Genomic DNA, 20009 nt, shown 5'->3' on the forward strand with positions numbered 1-20009 from the left:
CTCATTTAATCCCCTGAGCCTCAGAGAGGGGAAATGGTGTACTGAAGGTCATGTGTGCCAGTTGGTAGTTGGTGAGAGTTAGGTCAGGCCCACCACTGGCAGATGGAATCATGTCTTGGTATCTGGTTCAAGTGGTTGGTATACTTGTTTTCCAGACAGTGTTTCACTCATTTTCAAGAAATATCTATTGGGATTTCTGTGTGCCTCTCTCTGTCCTCATGGAGTTTATATTCTACTGAGGAAGCAGGCAAAACAACAAAAACACACAAAACAAAAAGAAGAAAACAAAGTCTGCATTCTAGAGGAAACAAAGTAACTGCAGGGACGTGTATTAGATAGGGTGCTTTTAATTCCACATTTTCCTACCTGGTTAGGATGACCTCAGACATGAAATTCACCCCAAACCAACACATTGCTCATCCTTTGCACTTGGAATTGTACCTTTGGGATCGGTCCTGTTCACCTGTAGCACATAGAAGAGATGGGGCTGAGGATGCATTAACTGAAGGCATATTTTGTCCATATATGGGAGGGAGGCCACAGTCTCATAGGCATGGCTGTCTGGCTTCCAGCCCAAGGGTGCAAGTGTTTTTGTCCTGACAGAAGCCCCAGATGCTAAAGCACTAAAGCATGGGCACACCCTCAGGAAGAGAAGCCATCAATTAAGTTCAAAATCCCATGGCTGGCAAGGCATGAGCAAGCAAGGCAAAATGACGAGATCAGCAGAACGTGGCAGTGACACCCTGTGTCCTCATTATATGGCATCTGTACAGACCCCATAGCCTGCACTCACTTGCTCACTCATAGATCTCTCCTTCCTACATTCGCTCATATTCTTATTTCTTTGTTCAATCTCTCACTTTTACAAGAATTCCCTCAGTCATTTATGTCTTCTTTCATCTAGCTCCTCAAGCTTTATTCATATATTTATCCAGTCTCTTGTTTACATTTATTAACTCATACACATTGGTACACATACATTCGCTGGGTTTTATCCACTTCCTCACTTAACACATCCTACTAACATTTAACAAACATCCCTCGTGTCCAGCTCAACTGGGCTTAGCCCTGGAGGGGTCAGAGGGCACCAGTTACCCTGTCCTTACAGAGTTATTGGCACTAAGGCAGCTTTTAGGTAAATTCCAAAACAAGGTGTGAAATGACGAATGTGCACCTGGAGGCATAGATCAATTATTGTGGGGGTTCAGGTGGTGCCCTCTCAGGCACCCAGTTGTCCTTCTTCCCTGAACTGGCGGAAGGGACCAGATATACATGGTCTCACAAAGGACCTCAGAAATTGCTAGACCAGGGGGTATTTGCATTTTAGAGGAGGAGAGAGGGAGCAATGTTTTAGCCTAAGGGTCAGTAAACTTTCTCTTTAAAGGGTCAGGTAGTAAATACTTTAGGCTTTGTGGGTCTCTGTCACAACTATTCAGTGCTGCCACAGTACAAAGCATAAAGAGAATGGCTGTGTGCCCGCAAAACTTTATTTTGGGACATTGAAAATAGAATTTCATATAATTTTCACATGTCATGGAATAGTCTTCTTTTGATTTCCCTCCATTTAAAACTATAAATACTGGGGTGCCTGGCTAGTTCAGTTGGTGGAGCATGCAACTCTTGGTCTTGGGGTTGTGGGTTCGAGTTCCAGTATAGATCCAGAGATTACTTAAAAAATGAAATCGTACCAAAAAAATAAAACTGTAAATACCATTCTTAGATTATAGGCCATACAAAACCAGGCTATGGGCCGTATTTGGACTATGGGCTGCAGTTTGCTGATCTCATTTTAGCTCAAAGAAATCAATGAACAATGGATAGATGCCAGGTGGTGCAAACAGTGTGGGGTGGATAGTCCTTCTCCCCATGGCCGTGTTCTCTCCTTATGCAGAGAGATGAGAGCCCAGAGAGCACTTGATTCCAGGCATAAGGAATGGGACTTTGAAAATAAAGGATAGGCATGCTCTGACCTTGTCAATGTTGTATGTACTTGAAACTGACACAGGAGAATGTCTGAAACAATGAACTTTCTCCCTGACCCAGTATGTGCTAGCTCACAGGTATAGGGTTTGCCTCCCAGTGTTTGCCCAAGACTTGGTGCATAAGAGGTACTCAGTAAATCTTTAATGAATGAATGCCTGACATGTGGCAGGCACGCCATGCTTGTGAACAGGGCCACCAAGGTAGTGAGCCTTCTATAATCTGTACCAGCTCAGGTCAAGTCAGAGGTGGCAGGGAAAGGCCTTAAGAGTTCAGTTAGGTAGCCAGATCTGAGCCTAGTTGGTGGGGATGATTTGTTCACGTTTCCGACTCTGCCCTCTGTGTCCTCAGGGTTGCCCCAGACCCAGCCAGTGAGAAAGCACATCTTCCCTAGCTGAAGTGTCTGGAAACAGACAAACTGGTGTTTACAATATTCTCTGCATATGTAAGCAGGTTTTATTATGTATCTAGTTGTGCAATTTTCCACCAGGCCTTGCTTGTTTTGGAGTGGGAAGAGAAGACGAAGGATGGATATTGTGTCTCCCAAAGTTGTGTTTTAAAATATAATGAACATTGTTTTTTTTCTCTAAAAGAAAGTGGCCTATTTCATTTAAGTTTCCCCTTTCTTGGAAAGGAGGAAAAATGAGTGGGAAATATCAGAAAGGGAGACAGAACATAAAGACTCCTAACTCTGGGAAATGAACTAGGGGTGGTGGAAGGGGAGGTGGGCGGGGGGTGGGGGTGACTGGGTGACGGGCACTGAGGTGGGCACTTGATGGGATGAGCACTGGGTGTTATTCTATATGTTGGCAAATTGAACACCAATAAAAAATAAATTTATAAAAAAAGTTTCTCCTTTCTTTTCTTTTTTGAGAACACTGTTCTGCCTCAAAAATAAAATTCATGGGGATCCCTGGGTGGCGCAGCGGTTTAGCGCCTGCCTTTGGCCCAGGGCGTGATCCTGGAGACCCCGGATCGAATCCCACGTCGGGCTCCCGGTGCATGGAGCCTGCTTCTCCCTCTGCCTGTGTCTCTGCCTCTCTCTCTCTCTGTGTGACTATCATAAATAAATAAAAATTAAAAAAAAATAAAATTCATGAAGCATTACCAAAGTGTCGCAACAGGGGTGAATATTTTGCTTTTCCATGGGAATCATCTAAGAGCATGTCTCTTCCGCACAAATCCTTACATATGAAGACCTATTTTTCAGTTCATGCCTTGAGGAAAGGATATAGTGCAGTTGCTTACTTGCTGAATAAACCCAGATGTGCCCCTTGCCTGGTGTAGTCCTCAGATAATGCCACAGAAGATGATGTAGAATCATTGAATCTTGGATTATAGGCCTGTACATGGGTGGCAAACTCATGACACACTTCCTATTCCTGGGTCCATACCAGACATTGCTAATCAATCCCATCCTTCTTCCAAACTGAGCCTGTTCCTGCCCCAGAATCACCCCTAAATGAAGTCAGCATGTGAGAAGCCCCACTCTTGCCGCTTGGGTGGGGAAAGTGCATGTGTTTGGAAGAGAGTCAGACCCAGATTCTGACCCAACCCTAAAATGTAATTGCTGATAACTCTGAATTAGGTATTTAGCTTCTCTGAGTCTCAGTTCTTCCATCTAAAGTGGAAATAATATCTATTCACAATTCTCAGCAGCCAAGATGTATGTAACACCCTGGCTCTGGGTCTGGCATCTGCTACCCACACCATAAAATTAGCTTCTTTCCTGTTAAGTTGAGCAGAGTATAAAGGCGATCTTTTCCCACAATCTTCAATTTCTCTGGCCAGGGACACACTAATCTCTGCTTTAATCTCTGTTTGTACATTCCAGTGATGGCACTGGCAAGCCTACCCATCCCACGTTTGGAAAGTTCCAGATTTCTCCAAGGCCCTTATATTCTTGGCATGTGTTTGGAAAGAAGGGTCTGCTGTGGCTATGCAGAAAGGGCCTTTGCCTTGCACATGCCTGATGTTAGCTGCCATCTACTCTGCATTGACTATATGCCAGGCCCTGTGACATGTCCTTTACCTCACTTGTTGCTACCCAGGGCTGATTTCAATCCTGGGGAACATTTGACAATGGCTGGAGACATTTTTTATAGTCACAACTGAGTGGTGGGTGCTGCCGGCATCTAGCGAGGAGAGCAGGGATGCTGCTCAACACCTGACAGTGCACAGGTCAATCCCACGACAAAGAATTATCTGGCCCGAAGTGTCAACAGCACTGAGGCCAAGAAATCTTGTCTGTGAACATCTCACTCAGTGTTCTGACAGGCCTATGTGAAAGGTGCTATTTGTTTTACGGCTTTAAGATGAAGAAACTAAGGCTCTGCAATGTTGAGCCACGCAGCCAAGGTCTCTGTGCCATTAAGGGGGATACCAATGCCCCACATCTTCCTCTCTACTGACCTCCTTGTGTCTGTTGCCCTGCAGCCTCTCTTTCTCTTGCCCTCCTATTCGATTTTGCTGATTCCGAGGGGGAGAAAGCATGAGGGAGCATGCAAGCACATGTGTTGCGGGTCCACTGACCTTGGCTATCTATTACCCCTGCTTCTGGCTCCCAGAGCTAAGGAGTTTGTGTTCAAAATGTCTAAAGTGCAAGCTGGGCTGCTCCCTCTTTCACCTGGGCAGGGTTGGGCCTCCTGAGTGCCTCACCTGCCAGGATTAATTGGGCAAAGTGATGATGTCAAGTTTAACTTCTTGTTGGAGAAATGCTGAATCAAGGAAGCAAGCCGAATAGTGGGTTTAATTACTGAACCTGCTTTGGTCACCAGAAACCAGAGAGACTTCTCTGCAGAGGACCTCAGGAAGCTTGGGCGTGGTGGGGAGCCAAGGAGCGCAGGTGTGGCCGCGCACCAAGAGTGTTGGCATCTGCTGCCCTGACTTCAGGAGAAAGGGAACTGGGCTGCTGGGGCTGAGGAGAGAAGATGGTGGGGCCTTACATTGCCTGTTTGTTTTCCAGCAAGCTCCGTGCCCACTGTGACCCCAAGATCAAAAGTTACAAGCTCTGCTGGCTGAGCCAGTGGGCACCCTGCTTCACCTGTTTGTTTTTAACCTGGCTGTCTCTGTCCTCCTTCAGTCTCCACCTGAAGATCACTTCATCGGGGGGCTTCTCTGACCTCCCAGACGAGGTGGGCCCTCCCTCACAAATTTCCATAATTCCCCATCCTTAACTCATAGCACTTCACACACTCACAGTCTCATAATCAAGTATGTATAATACCTGGTTTCTTGTTGGGTCTTCCCTGCTAGCCTGCAGGTTTGTAAGAATAGGGACCATGACCCAAGAATAGGGATCATTACCTGTGCCAGGCCCATGGGAGGCACCCAGAAATTCTTTGTTGGCTGCTTTACTGATGGGCTGTGAGCAGATGGGACAACTACACAAGGTGAAGATGGGGCTCACAAAAAATGCTGAAGATGGTGGACAGACAGCTCTGCCTCAATCTCCACCTTGGTCTCTCTTGTCCAAAGCCTTTCTTCCTGGAGCCATTCCTGGTTTCCTTCCCGAGGGTTCCCCTGGGGATTATAGCTGAAGATCTGAACTGAGCAAGTACAGTTGCCCTGGGGGTCCCCTAGATATAAGCCAAAAGTTGCTCCCTTCCTTCTGAAATGGTCACTGTTTATCAGGGGAGCAAAGGAGCTCTTGGAAGCCTCTGCACTGCGAGGCAGGCTCCAACAGATCATCCTCTGATGTGTGTGGCTCGTGAATGTCATTCTCAGCAAGGCCTGGGGATGGAAGATGGTTACAGCTTCCTGACATGACCTGGCATTAATAACAGAGTGAACATTTATTGAGCTATTTGCCACTGTCAAACCTGGCCAGTATCTCACATACATGTACTGCCTTGTTTTATCCTCATAGCAATCTTATGAAGTTAAAAAAAAATTAGTTCCATTTCACAGATGAACAATTGAGGCCCAGAGAGATTATGTAACTTGCCTAATGTTATACTGCTCAGTGAGAGGCAGAGTGAGAGTTTCATCCTGGATCTGGTGGTCCCCAAAGCCCACATTTTCTCATTTGAGAGCCTGTGCTGAGAAGCATTACTGGAAAGCTCTGTGCCTCAGAGAACTCTCCCTGACACCTACTGGATCTTTGCGGTAGGCAGAAAGGAAGCAGGTCTCTTGTGTGATGGTGTGCTTGAGCACAAGGAGGGATCACAATGATGACCATCATTCACTAAATAATAGGAACAGGTTTTCATGGTGTTATCTGGCTTCTGAATACACTGTTAACAAATTAAACTGCCAAAGATCAGTTTCATCATTCCACCTAGAAAACGAGAAAATTAGGATCTGGAGAGGCAAAGATGCCTCACCCAAGGCCAAGCAGCTAAGTGGTGGAAGCTCAGATCAGATTCTCTTTGGCCTACCTGGGTCTGTGATGGCAAGTCCAGTGCTAATAATGGCTATCACCACCTGGGACTATAGGACCCAAAGATGAGACATTAAATTATATAAGGACTCCTAATTCTGTCTTAAATTGCAATGACAAGTTTTTTTGGAAGACCTTGAATCTGTCATAGAAGTACCTTTTCCTGCCAGTTTTCTTACGTATGAGACAAGATCACCCTCATGTCTGCCAGTAGTTGTGAAAAATATACCTTAGGACATTCAGCTCAAAAAGGACATCTAGATTTTCGAAGATGTTTCACTTGCCTGCTTTAAGTCAGGGGTTCTCCTCAGTGACACAAATGATGATATGTTCTAAGAGCTCTGCTTGGAGGAAAGAAGGTGGTAGCAATGGCCATAGGTAGCCTCAATGACTCTTCATGAAAGCCTCTACTCATTTTGCAGATGAGGACATCTGCATAAGGCTCAATGGGGTAAGGTACTCAGTTCGATGTCCCTTACGAATTACATGGCAAAATATGGCATGAAGCTTTGCCTGACTCAAAGCCTTCTTTATTTATATTAAGCTGCCTTCCTCTGTAGGGAAAAATAAAAACCCAAATCAAAGCCTAACAGTAATAGTTTCCATAGGCTCCGTCAGCATTTTCAGTATTCATTTTCTCACAATCTTTGTGATGGTAGAGACTTCTTGGAATTCATGAAATCCTTCATGCTCTGATTTATGTTCTGTTCCTCTTCTGGACCCGGGAGTATACAGCCAGTATATAAACTCAAGTTTGGGAAAATAAAATCAACACTCACTCTCAAATTTATCCTTTCTTTTCCAGGCTGAAGAAAACCTAGGCCTTTTCTCCTAGTCTTAGCCCGGTGGGAACCAGACCTTAGGAGGAGTGGGAGGATGAGCACATGGCTGAAGAGACCAGGATGCTGAGGCTGGCCTGAGGGCAGTGATAAGGATGTAAACAAGAAGACTGACACAGGCAGGCAGGGGGAGATTAGCCTGGCTGGCAGCGGCCAGTGGAAAAAGGGTAGCAGCAGTTCAGTGATGGCAAACATGCCAAGCGAGAAGGTGGTGAGAAATGAGTCCTATCTTTGAGCTAGGGAAACGCCCAGGAACAAACAAGGAAGAGAGAGAGAGAGAGAGAGGGAGAGGGAGAGAGAGAGAGAGAGAGAGAGAGAGAGAGAAACAGAGACAGAAGGGATATAGCGGTTGAGGCATGAATTTTGGATTGCTCAACATATGCTGAGCACCTATGATATACAGGTTTGGAAATCACTGTGAAATAAAGTAGGTATGACAGTAGAGCATGTTACACATAATCAGCCCTTAGAAAGTAGTAGTCAGTCTTGTAGAAGAACTACAGCTTAAAAATAATTTAGGAAGAATGATAGATTTGGAAAGTCACTATTTGCAACCTCAAATAAATGTTCATGAACAGCACCTTAAACCATTAGGTGAAATGCTGATGGGGAACCTTATAATGGACGGAGAAGGCTGACAACACATGAATCTGAATCAATGCAAAATGAGAGACATTCTTTTACATGTAAAATCTGGACCCTGACCTCACATCATACACAAAAATAACTCCAAATTCATATGCCTAAATGTAAAACTAGAAAAGTCTTAGATGAAAATGTAGGGTAAATTGGTGAAATTGGACTATGCATGGATTCTTAGATATGTAAGCAATGAGGGAAAGAACAGATAAACCGGACATTATCTGTAATTAAAACTTTTGTGCTTCAAAGGACTCCACCAAGAACATGAAAAGGCAATTACAGAATAGGAAAAAATTTTGCAAGTCACATGTCTGATAAGAGACATGCACCTTGCATATATGTACATATGTACAGAATTTTAAAACTCAGTAATAAGATAAATGACCCAATTAAAAATATAGCAAAGGATATGAATAGACAGTTCTCTAAAGAATTCGCATATTCAATAAACACATGAACAGATGCTTAGCCATCAAGGAAATGCAAATCAAAACCACAGTGGATACCACTTCATACCCATTAAGACGGCTATAATAAAAAAGACAGATAGTAAAACAAGTGTTGGTGAAGATGTAGAGAAATTGGAACCCTCATGAACTGTTGGTGAGAATGTACGATAGTGCAATCACTTGGGAAAATAGTTGGCAGTTCCTCAGCTAGACATAAAGTTACCATATGATCTAGCAATTCCATTCCTAGTTATATAACCATGTGAAAACACTTGCCCACACAAAAACCTGTACACAAATGTTCACAGCAGGATTATTTATAATACTAAAAAGTCAAAGAAAAAAACCCAGATGTCCATCAACTGATAGTTGGATGAACAAAATGTGGTATATCCAGATAATATTCTACACAATGGAATATTATCAACTATGAAAAAAGAAGTACTGACACCTGTTACCATGGATGAACTTTGAAACACAATGCTAAGTGAAAGAACCAAGCCCCCAAGGACCAAATACTCTGTGATTCTGCTTATATGAGTATAATAGGCAAGTATATAGATACAGAAAGTAAATGGGAGTTGGCTGAGCTGGGGGGTGGAGGGAAATGGGGGATTTAGGGGTGATGGCTAAGAGGTGTGGGCTTCCTTTTTGGAATAAGGAAATATTTTAAATATGGGAACAGATGTACAATGCTATAAATATATTAAAAGCCAATGAATTGTGCACTTAAACAAACAAAACAAAAACGAAAAAAAAGTACTTAGCATTATCTATGAGGTATTCTTGGAAAGTCAAGCCTGAAGCTGATTAAGCCTGCAGACCTAAATACCAGTGCACAGAAAGCACAGAATAGAGAGGAATGTGTTAAACAATGCTGCAAATATGCAATTGGCAATACTCAGAATGCAAAAATCCAACAAGACAAACTACCTGGCTTCTAGGTAGCCAGGCTACCTATGCATGGCTAAGGACTAAACAAGGAAAGAGGAGTTTGTGGAATAAAAGAAATCTAAGAGACATATCAACCCAATGCAAAATGTTTCCAATCCATCATCTAGATGCCATTTAAACAAATCAACTGTAAAAAAAATATTTAGAAGGCTAATATGGACATTTGAACACTGGCTGACTAATGTTTTTAAGAAATCACCGCCCACACTGATGTAATGAGCACTGAGTATTACATAAGACTGATGAATCACTGAACTCTACCTCCAAAACTAATAATACACTATATGTTAATTAATTGAATTTAAATTAAAAAAAGAAATTGCTGCCGATTTTCTAATGTGTGAGAATGGTATTATGGTGATGTTCAACTCTTAGAAAAAAAATACTAAAACTGGTAAAGAGGTATTGAGATACGTGTGGATGGAATGATAGGATGCTTGAGGTTTGCTTCCAAAGAACCCAGTTGGGGAGCAGGTTCAGGGCTGGGGCTCTAACTGAAGTCAGACTGGCCCATGAGTGTATAATTGTTGAGACTTGGTGTTGTGTACATGAGGGTCCATTATACTCTTCTTTCTTCTTTTGCATATGTTTAAAATTTTCCATTATAAAAAGTTCAAAAACATGTACAACATAGTGATTGAAGAGAAATCTAGCAACTGATGTCTATGAAATTTTGACTGCTAAAATATTTAATAACAACAACAATAATCAAAGTGCTAGCCAAGCACTTTATAGCCACTTTGCCTGCTCTGATTTCCCAACAATCTTTTGAGGTAGAGGTTACTCCTGTTCTGATGGAATCCTAAGGCTCAGAGTGGCTACTGACTCACCCTAAGTTTCCTCACTGAGATGAGGAAGAGGTGGCTGGGTCCAAGACCAGAGGGGTTTCTCCTGGACAAAACACTGCTTCTCTAGGTGGCTCGTGATAGTTTTTTTCCCCGGGGGGAACTGGCTGAGCAGAGAGCAGTGGAGGCCCTGTGGTTCTACCTTTTGTCTTTTCTTACTGTTGGATGTCCATCAGGGAACTCCTGTTCAGGTATTACTGATAATTTATGAGAACAGTTCAAGGGGCTGTTTCTGGCCAGGGGTATACTCTTGAAAACTTACCAAACAAATTTCAAGCACCTATTAGGCTCCACAGAAGATACTTTGGGGCAGGTAAGATGACATGGAACAAAACAGTTTGAGCAGATATGTATCCACTCAATGGTGGCTTTCTATTTTTCTAGCCACAACTGTTTGGGACCACCCCAGCCAGTTCAAGAGTGCTCTGATAGCTTCATTTATGAATAGGGATTTATTGAGTGAAAAGTGGAAAGATAGAAAATTTTATCTTAGGCGGTATTAACATAAGACTATAAGAATAGGCTGAATCTATTTCTGTAAATTACCTTAGAAAAGGAGAGTTAGCTAGAATCCTAAGCATAAACTAGCACTGAGACTGTCCAAAGGAAAGAAATTATCTAAATATTGCCATCTCTCATGGCAGTCGGGCTGAGAAACTCCCATGAAAGAGAGAAAGGGAGAGGATCTGGACTGGTAGTTCAAGCTCCCAAAAGTTACTTTATTCAAAGTGTTTCAAATATAGGATTGAAAGGAAAGACTTACAAGACTTCAGAATTCCCCAAGGTCCGTGACAGCTCATCTTCCCATGAGCCCAGGAAAGATGCTTGGAGTTGTCATTATTATCCCGGGGGTGGGGGGTTGCGGGGGGGGTGGGGGCAGAGGAGGCATGCAGGAGCTAATCACATTCCTACCCTGACTTAGGGACCTGCCTTCTTATCTCTTGTTTTCTGGGTAAACAGAAGAAGGGATCAGGTTTGGTAATTATTTTTAAAAGTCAGAGGTCTTTGACTCTGTTTTTAATTCTCGAGGCAAATTATGTTATTAGAAACCTTTACTGGGGTTTTTGGGAAGTCAACAGTAACATAAATGAACAAAACACCATCCCTGCCCTTAAGTATCCAGTCTCAATGAGCATGGTGAAAGATAGGCGCGCAGTATGGATAGTGCAAAGAAGAATGTATAAACAATATGCTGTGAACACAGCGGGAGATACTAATTCTGCCAGGGAGAACCAGCAAGAAGTTCCTTGAAGAAATGGTATGCATACAGGCCTCTGGGGTGTGGATAGGATTGTGACAGGTGAATGCACCAAAAATAAATTCCAGGAGAAACAGCCTTTAATTTATTCAACAAACATTTGTTCATCGCCCACAATAACACTGATACTATGCCAGGCACAAGGACCCACAGCAGAGTGGCCTAGTGTATACATACTGTGCTTAATAAGGTCAGGGAGATCACTGCAATTTTTGTGTGTGTGCACACTCTTGTGTGTATATGTGCACACACATGCATATATTTGTGTGTGTGTGTGTGTGTGTGTGCGCGTGCCGTTCATATGGAGGGTCTGGGAGTGCTGGGAGGGGGACTATAGCCAGATCATGGAGGGCCTAGAATGCCTTCATTTATTTAGGGGAGAGAGCACAGGTCTCCCCTCAAATCCTGGGTCTGTTTCTCACTTTGAGACCTTGGGCAAGTTGCCTATCTTTCTGTCCCCAAGTTTTCCTGTTTGGTAAAATGAGCATAGCAGCGCGTACTCTTAACAGTTGTGAGGATAGTATGTAGGTTTGCAAATGGTCGTTATGGTTTCTGGCTTTTAGTGGCTGCTCATTAAACAGCAGGTATGACTTCTTCTGTGGACTGCAGGCAACCAGTCTGGGCAAGAGAAGCAGCTGAATGGATCTGGGTTTTCAAGAAATTGTGATAGAGGCCATGATTAGAAGAATGGGTGGGAGTGAAGGGGCAGACAGGGTGAGGGTGGTGATTGAGCCTGAGCTCTGGGAGAAAAGGAAGGAGGCTGAAGCAATGGTCTAGGCAAAAGATGAGGACCCAAACTAAGGCATTGAGATGGAATGGACAGAAGCTATATAACTAGGCGGCAAAATGAGCTTGCTGACTAACTGAATGTAAGAGATGAAGGAAAGAAATCTCTGGAATGGTGACAGGCTTTTTTCTAGGTGTCCAGCAATCCCACTAACCTGGATCTGTGATACAGGAGGAAGGGCAGGCTGCAGGAAGGGGGACTGGTGGTGGGGTGTGTGAGAGAGGAGGAAGTCAGGGGTATACTGAGGGACCAGAACCTCTTAGGAAGCCTGCTGTTAGAGAAAAGAAGAACGCTTCATTGTTCTGTGAGTGTGGGAGAAATGGGACAAGTAGGCTCTGTGTCATGAATAAGTGAATTTTAGAATCTCTAGAGTGGGCACTTGTGACTTCCACTGCTGAAGGACTTCATTCTAACTTGTGTCCCATGCTGTTGATTTTCTCCTTTTAAGGCATCCCTTCTCAATGCAGACCTAGGGATCATCTTCAGGACTCTGAAGCCTGAAGGCCAACTCCATGGGTTCCAATCCTCCTACTTATCCTCCTCCACCACCGTTTCCCAGGGAGCCTCCTCAGCCTCCTCGGGTCTAATCCTGAATTGTTTTCTAAGTACAGTTGTATTTAGTGCAAAGTTTATCCTTGAGGTCATTTCCTGACATTGTTGCCAAATGTGTCAGGTGGTTTCCCACAGGTGGGAAGACACAACACCAACAACAGGAAAACAAAATTCCTTGCTTTGGCCTCTCTTTTCATATACTTATGTGAACATAAAACTGTATTACTTACCATATATGGAAGATAACCCATCAGACGACATGAAAAAATGTTCAGTGTTATTCAGTTCAGAGATGGGCAACAGCTTGCCTCAAGCCCTGACCCTCAGGCCCTGCTCTTTCTTCTTTCCAGAGGCGGATTATTAGCAAGAGTCAGCACCAAACTGGGACCTTCTTAGTATCATCAAGGGGGTTGGGGAAAATCGGAAAGGGAACAGCATTCTCAGTCTATAGCTCTGTGTTGTTAAATTCTGAGTCTTTGTACTGCTAAAGCTAGTGTGGGTGTCAGCAGGGCCTCATCTCATGTTAGAAGTCCTAACTCCACTAAAGTTAGTCATTCATTTTTTGTGTCCTTGCTAGATTGGGAGTTCCTTGATAGTAAGAGCTTACTCACAGTGTCTTCGGCAGCGTATGTAATGGTTGGACACAGCTGATACTTCATAAAGGAACAAAGCATGATAGCAAATGACAATCTTTCAGCGTAAAAGACTTAGGGCAATTGTTTGTTGAGGAATGGAGTGGGTGGGGAAAACAATGCTGTAGGGCCTGGAAGTCTAATAGGAGTCTGGTGAAGCATCTGAGAGAAGGGAGGCTATAGACACCCAAGATGAACCACATTGACATCATAACAGTGTTGCCTGATGAGGCCTCTGTTGAAGACATAGTGCAGTGACAAAAGTGTATGTTCTACTATCAGACAGTTCTAGGGTTAATCCAGACTCTCACTGTTTACTATTTACATGAACTATGACCATACTATTTTTGGTGAGACTTTAATTACCTTGCTGTAAAGTGGTGATAATACCTCCTCTACAAAGAGTCTTACTATCTTTTAGGATAGAGGGTGGGACTTAGGAGACCAGCAGCAAATAAAGACTTTGCTATCAGAGGATATTATCCTATCTATCTGTCTATTTCTCTATCCATCAATCATACTAGTCTCAGTAAGTGTTCAGGATTATTATTGCTGTTCTTGTTTTGGTAGTTGAATCCCCAATACTCACTATGGTTGCTAGTATATTGTAAGCACCCAAAAGATGTTTATTGGTTCAAAGAGTTACACTGACCTGTGAGCTTTCTACGGGAAACTATTCCTCTTCCAGTCTTTCCTGTCTGAGTATTTGTCACCACCATCTTCCCAGATGTTTAAGTCAGAAGTCTTGATTCCTTGATTTATGGGGTGCCTTCTAGGAACTAGGGTGGTGCGATGGGGAAGGTAAAGGCAGCTTCAAAAACTAGACCCAAACTCAGCTCTCCAGATGTTAGAGAAAAAAGGAAGCAAAAGAACTTATCATTTGCTCAATTTTTTACCCATCTTTAGATGTAGCTTATAAGTGAAGCATTTTAAGAGTGTTTTTGACAATATCTGGGCAAACATGTAGAAATACTTATAATCCACTGCCATCTGAATTGAGAAAGGCTATTAGTATTGTGCATAGGTTTCCTGGGAATAAGATATGCAAATGTCATACTTCAGAATTCTCACCATCTGTGAAAACTAGTAAGTAACACTATTTTATTTTTTTTTTATTAAAACTTTCTTTGGGGGATACTATTTATTTTAAATCCTACTAGGATTCCCCACTTTGGTTCAGCCTTTCTGTGGATGAGGTAAATGACTGGAAAGAAGAATTAAAAAGGCACATGAAAAGGGACTCTTGGCTAAATCTCTGGGGAAACTAACTTACAGCTGAGTGAGTTTGCTTATAACTACTGAGTGTGGGCTGTACTTTACATATCTATCTCTATATATAACAAATGGCTTCAGAAAAATTCAGTTAGTCTTTGGCTTAATTTTGAGTCACTAGGCCCCTCATTTTAGAGGGTGTATATTGTGTGTGTGTGTGTGTGTGTGTGTGTGTGTGTGTTGGAGGGAGAACTTTGGGTACAAAGCGTGTACGTACTTGTAAAAAAGCATTTGGAATGTGTGTGTAGGAAGAGAACTTTATGGGTCTTTATGTAAGGAGGGAGGATGTGGAGGGAAAAATGTATTTGTGTGTGTGTGTGTGTGTGTGTGCATGTGCCCGCGTTCGTGTATGTAGTGCAGATGGTGGGCTGAAGTACACGAGCTGCCAGCCTCTTAGAGATCCAGACAGTGGTGCAAGATATAAAATGTCGTAGATGGTGATTGTTTTCATTTTAGACCAGCACACAGGTCTTTGAGAAGCCCTTGACTTTCTCCTCCTCCTTGTCTTGTTAAAAAGGGATTAGAGTCCAATTAAGTCCTTTAATCCCAAGGTAGAGATTCATGTTTTAAAACAAGATTTACAGCTTCAAAAAAATACATCAGTGCAAGCTGAAGTTTGTCCTTTCAAGTTGCCACCTGCATGGTTCTAAAGAGTGTTTTCAGCAGAATCCCCAATACGCAGTTATTCTTAATTACTTTGCCTCATACCTCCAGTCCTTCATCTTTCAAAGTACCCTTCAACCTAAATAGCCACATGCTGTTAGAAGTACTTCTGCTTCTGGATTGCCACAATCGCCGCTTGCTTTATCTCCCTTCAGTTGGCAATTCAGTGTTCTGGCTTAATAATAATAATACTAAGAGCTAGTGCTTATTGGATGTTTAGTATGTGCCAGGCATTGTGCTAAGCACTTTACATGTATTATCTTACCAAATAATACATATAAAAACACGCAGGGTTGGCTTCATAGGTGTGTGACATATGCAGTCACGGGGGCTCTGTGTTTAGAAGGGCTCTTCCCTTGGTTTAATGCTCTGCTGTTGCTGTATAGAAATTCTTAACCATTTCTGAGCAAGGGACCTGCATTTTCACTTTTCACTGGGCCCTGCAGATTATTGTAGCCAGTTCTGAAAACACCTAGTAACCCACATTTAACCCATATTTCTCTTTTCCTTCCTTTCCACGTGATGCCTAAGATATCGCCATAGGATAGAACAGTGAATTTCTAATCGTGGTGCCAAAACCTTCTCTGGAAAATGGATGCCATTATTTGGAGGGAAGTACTTTAAGAGACAGGAATCACGTCATGGCTTTTAGCATGGGAAAGCAAAATATCTGTGAGGATCCCCAGTGACTCCTCTTAGCCTCAGTTTTCTTACCTGTAAAATGGGAGTAACAGTAACACCACCTAACTCAAGAGGCTGTTTCAAGGACAACATGAGATCATGTGTCTATAGTTCTGACACAGAATATACACTATTAATGCATTATGGCTGCTCAGCAGGTACTCAATATCCACTGTTGCTTGTGACATGGTGTGTGTCACCTGCCTAATCCCAAGGTGCCTTATCCCAAGGGTTTGTTTCCTACCTGTCCCACAGAGCTGGGAGGAACATCTGTTTTCTCCATGTGCTGGGTAATCACAGAAGGGTTGCTGGAGCTGATGAGCACCGGAGTGCTGATCTCTACCATATGGCGCCCAGAGGGAGAATGAACCATTCTGTTGAGAGTGTTCAAGGCTGTTGTGATGGAGAACTGTCCAGGTCCCTTCCTCCTGGATCCAGGGCCCCTGCGGAGGGTGGGCGTGTTGTTTGCTTTGCCTCGGGAGGATGAGGGCACCAGGGACAGGGTTTTTGTGCGGGCTGACTGCCGGCCTTTGTTCTTCTCTAGGAGGTGTCTTGCAGTGAGGTTTGGCTGAAAACACAGAAGATCCATGAGAAGTCAGTCTCCCTTAGTGTGAGCAGCGAAGTCCTACTCAGGCTGGTCTGAAGCCAGTTCAGATGTTACTGTCATCTTTGGTCAACTTCCATCTTTTACCAATACTTCCCAGTTACTTCACTGTATCAATACACTCTGACAACTTTCTTGCAAAGTAGGTACTGCTCTTATTCTTTACTGAGGTCAGCAGGGGTTAAAATAAACTATGATACTCTTCCCTGATTGGGAGCATTTTTCCTTCATCCACTTTTCCTGGGCACTCCCCCACCCTTTTCCTCCTCTAGCCATGCCTGAATGCCACTGGGTGGGCTGCAGCCCCTGTGTTCGCCCACTGTGGCACTTTACACACCACACTGTTCATTTCCCTTCCTTCCTTCCAGTGGACTGGTGGCCACCCGGGGGCAGAGAGCTCACACAGGTCCATCTCTGCCCTATCCCACAGTGGGTGCTCAGTGAGTATTTGTGGAATCATGTGTACATGAAGCTGCTCTGGTTTATACATTTGATAATCATCTGTGCTAGAATGTGAATCCATTTGGAACTTTGAATCTTTATGTTAAGACCATCTTTTACTACTTCCTTTAAACACTTTCATCTCCCCACCATTATTTCTTGTTCTATATCTCTTAATCTGTGATATACTCGTTAATCAGGAAAATAATAAAAGGGGAGGAAAAGAAAAAGAATAGAAAAGAAAGAGCAAGCCTTGTTTTGTAGAGTTTACTAATTTCTATGATATAAATATCTACTAGTGGTTTACAACTAGCTAGCAGAATTTCTGAAAAATGTAAAAACCAGCTCTTGCAATCTAGTTCTAGCTTTAGCACAACCACCAACTGTGCTATAGTTTGAGTTCAATTCCTTCAGAAGGCTGAAATATGCTGACAAAGTTGCCCCCTAAAGCCACATATCTCATTCTAATGTAGAGATGCAACGATAGAGGTAAAAGGGAATTTGCCCATTTAAGAACTTTTTATGACAATGTGCAGATGATTAAAATAGCCAATGTAGAAAATCTTAAAGAGGAGGAAGTTCTTACCTTAAGAAGCTTGTGGTATAGTGAACAAGAAAATCAAGAAGGGGAAGTAGCATTATTATGTCTTCTTTAAAGATGAGAGAGCTGTGGCCCAGAAGGGGTGATTTAAAAATGGCACCACCAGTAAATAGACAACAAAACAAGAAAATATCAGATAGAAATGAGTGCTTTGATGTGATAGCAGCAGGGGGAGACGCATACTTTGGGGGAGGGGTCAAGGAGATCCCACTGAGAAGATGGCATTTAAGCAAGACACAGATGACAAGCAGGAGTCAGCCATGTGAAGACAGGGCTAAGAATATTCCAGACAGAGGGATCATAACCTAGTGGAAAGACCTTGAGGAGGAGAAAAAACAGTTTGAGAAAAAGTCAAGAAAGAAACAGATGCTGAAACAGAGAGAGTGAGGGGCAGGTGGTAAAGAGACCACAGAGATAGGCAGGGGCTGGGTCATTAAGGTCCTGGGAGGCTCAAGTTTTTTCTAGGTGTAATAGGAAGCCTTTGGCAGGATTAGGTAGACAAGTGACATGATCTGATTTATGCTTTTAAAAGCTCATGCTACAGTTTGGCAGTTTCTTACAAAATTAAACCCATACTTAGCATCTGACCCAGCCGTCCCACTCCTACGTAATTACTGAAGAGATATGAAAACTTATGCCCACTCAAAAATCGGTATGCAGATGTTTATAGTAGTTTACTCATAGAAGCTAACAAGTGGAAATGACTGTGTTGTCTTTCAGCTGGTGTGTGGACAAACTCTGGCACATGCATACAGTGGAATATGGCTCATCAATAAAAAGGGACAAGCTGGTCATACACCCAACAACATGGATGAATCTCAAATGCTTTGTGCTAAGTGAAAGAAGCCAGATTTAAAGGCTACATTTTGTATGAATCTACTGATAAGACATTCTGGAAAAGGAAAATTATAGGAGCAGAAACCAGATCAGTGGTTGCCAGTGGTTGGGAGGCAGGGCAGGGGCTGATGATAGAGTCAGCATGCTGTTGTATTTTTGGCAGGACTTTTCTATTGGAAAAGTTGGAACTTTTGGAACTTTTCTATTATCTTGATGGTGGTGTGGTTATACTGTATGCACTTACCAAAATGTATAGAAGTGGACACCAAAAAGAGTAAATTTTACTGTACACAAATAAATACCTAAAAGCTCATTCTGGCTGTCATGCAGAAGTACCAGCCCGGAGACGCCTGGGTGGCTCAGTGGTTGAGCATCTGCCTTAGGTTCAGGTCATGACCCCCAACCCAGGATGGAATCCTGCATCAGGCTCCTCGTGGGGAGCCTGCTTCTCCCTCTGCCTATGTCTCTGCCTCTCTCTCTCTCATGAATGAATGAATGAATGAATGAATAAATAAATAAATCTAAAAAAAAAAAAAAAAAGAAGTACCAGCCCAGAAGTAGGGAGACCAGTTAGGAAGTTACAGAAGTTGTCTAGGCAAGCTCTGACGGCAATCTGGACTAGGGACAATGCCTCACATTCCCCAGAGCACCTATCCCTCCATTGTTCACCTGGTAAGAGGACAATATATATTCTTTGAGTTGAATGAGTAAAGTTCTTTATGATTGTTCACAGTTACAATGAAAGAAGTTGATTTTTTTTTTTTTTTGCCTCTACCTAATTGTTCTGTCCCCAGGTGAGCAATACTTTCAGTGTTTTCATCAGCAACATTGACAAAGGGCTCTGTGTGACTCTTGGTCTGCCCTGTGCTCTGCCAACATGATTAATAGCTCAGTTGGGGGAGGATTGCAGACCTCTTAAATTTGCATCCACTCATTTGAAATGATATCCTTGAGGTTCACTGGGCTGAGCAAGGTTCACATAACCCAGGCAGGCCTCACTGGAGAAGTCTTGACAGGAATGGGTGTAAGCTCAGCATTTGTTTTACCACCTTTTTATCCAGGTGCTATTCAATAAATCAAGTGATACATTAATAAGAAAAATCCTGTTTGTGAAAAAAACAAAACAAAACAAAACAAAACCCACAACCAAAAACCCCAAAACTCCCAAACCACACACACACACACAAAACCCAAGAAACCAAGCCACGTCATTCTTACAAGAAACCTTTCCTTCTTTCCAATTGCTTTACATGGCACTGGTAATTCAAAACTTATTTAAAGAGTTCTCAGCAAGTGCTAGTCTTAATGAAATGACTGGAGTCAAAATTTAAGTACTGCTTTAAAAAGCTCAATTTAGATTTCAAGTAATTTTTGAAAATCAGGTTCCCAGATTAGAGCAACCACTTGATTATCTTTTTCCCCTCCTAGCAATTAGGAGAACAAATGAAGCAATGGCTAGTTTGATGATAATCTGGAGGGTTCTTGTAATCACTAATTTTAGAGGTGAAGTGGTGGGGAGAGTGTCCAAATGAATAATCATTAAATGTAGAAATTTTGGAAAAAAGAGTACCAAAGATGGGTAATAAAATCA

General features: G+C 42.8%; 1 protein-coding gene across 7 annotated transcripts in view; it reads right to left on the bottom strand.

The window, feature by feature from the left end:
* Nucleotides 1–20009, bottom strand: part of SH3RF2 (SH3 domain containing ring finger 2) — a 132354-nt gene that overhangs the window by 45706 nt on the left and 66639 nt on the right. For all 7 annotated transcript variants that reach the window (XM_055331223.1, XM_055331216.1, XM_055331217.1 and 4 more), the window contains one exon: nt 16180–16503. In XM_055331223.1, coding sequence (XP_055187198.1) covers nt 16180–16503 — 324 coding nt within the window. The remainder of the gene's footprint in view (nt 1–16179; nt 16504–20009) is intronic.

The sequence above is a fragment of the Nyctereutes procyonoides genome, unplaced genomic scaffold (genome assembly GCF_905146905.1).
Source record: "Nyctereutes procyonoides isolate TBG_1078 unplaced genomic scaffold, NYPRO_anot_genome, whole genome shotgun sequence".
In the NCBI taxonomy this organism is placed as follows: Eukaryota; Metazoa; Chordata; class Mammalia; order Carnivora; family Canidae; genus Nyctereutes; species Nyctereutes procyonoides.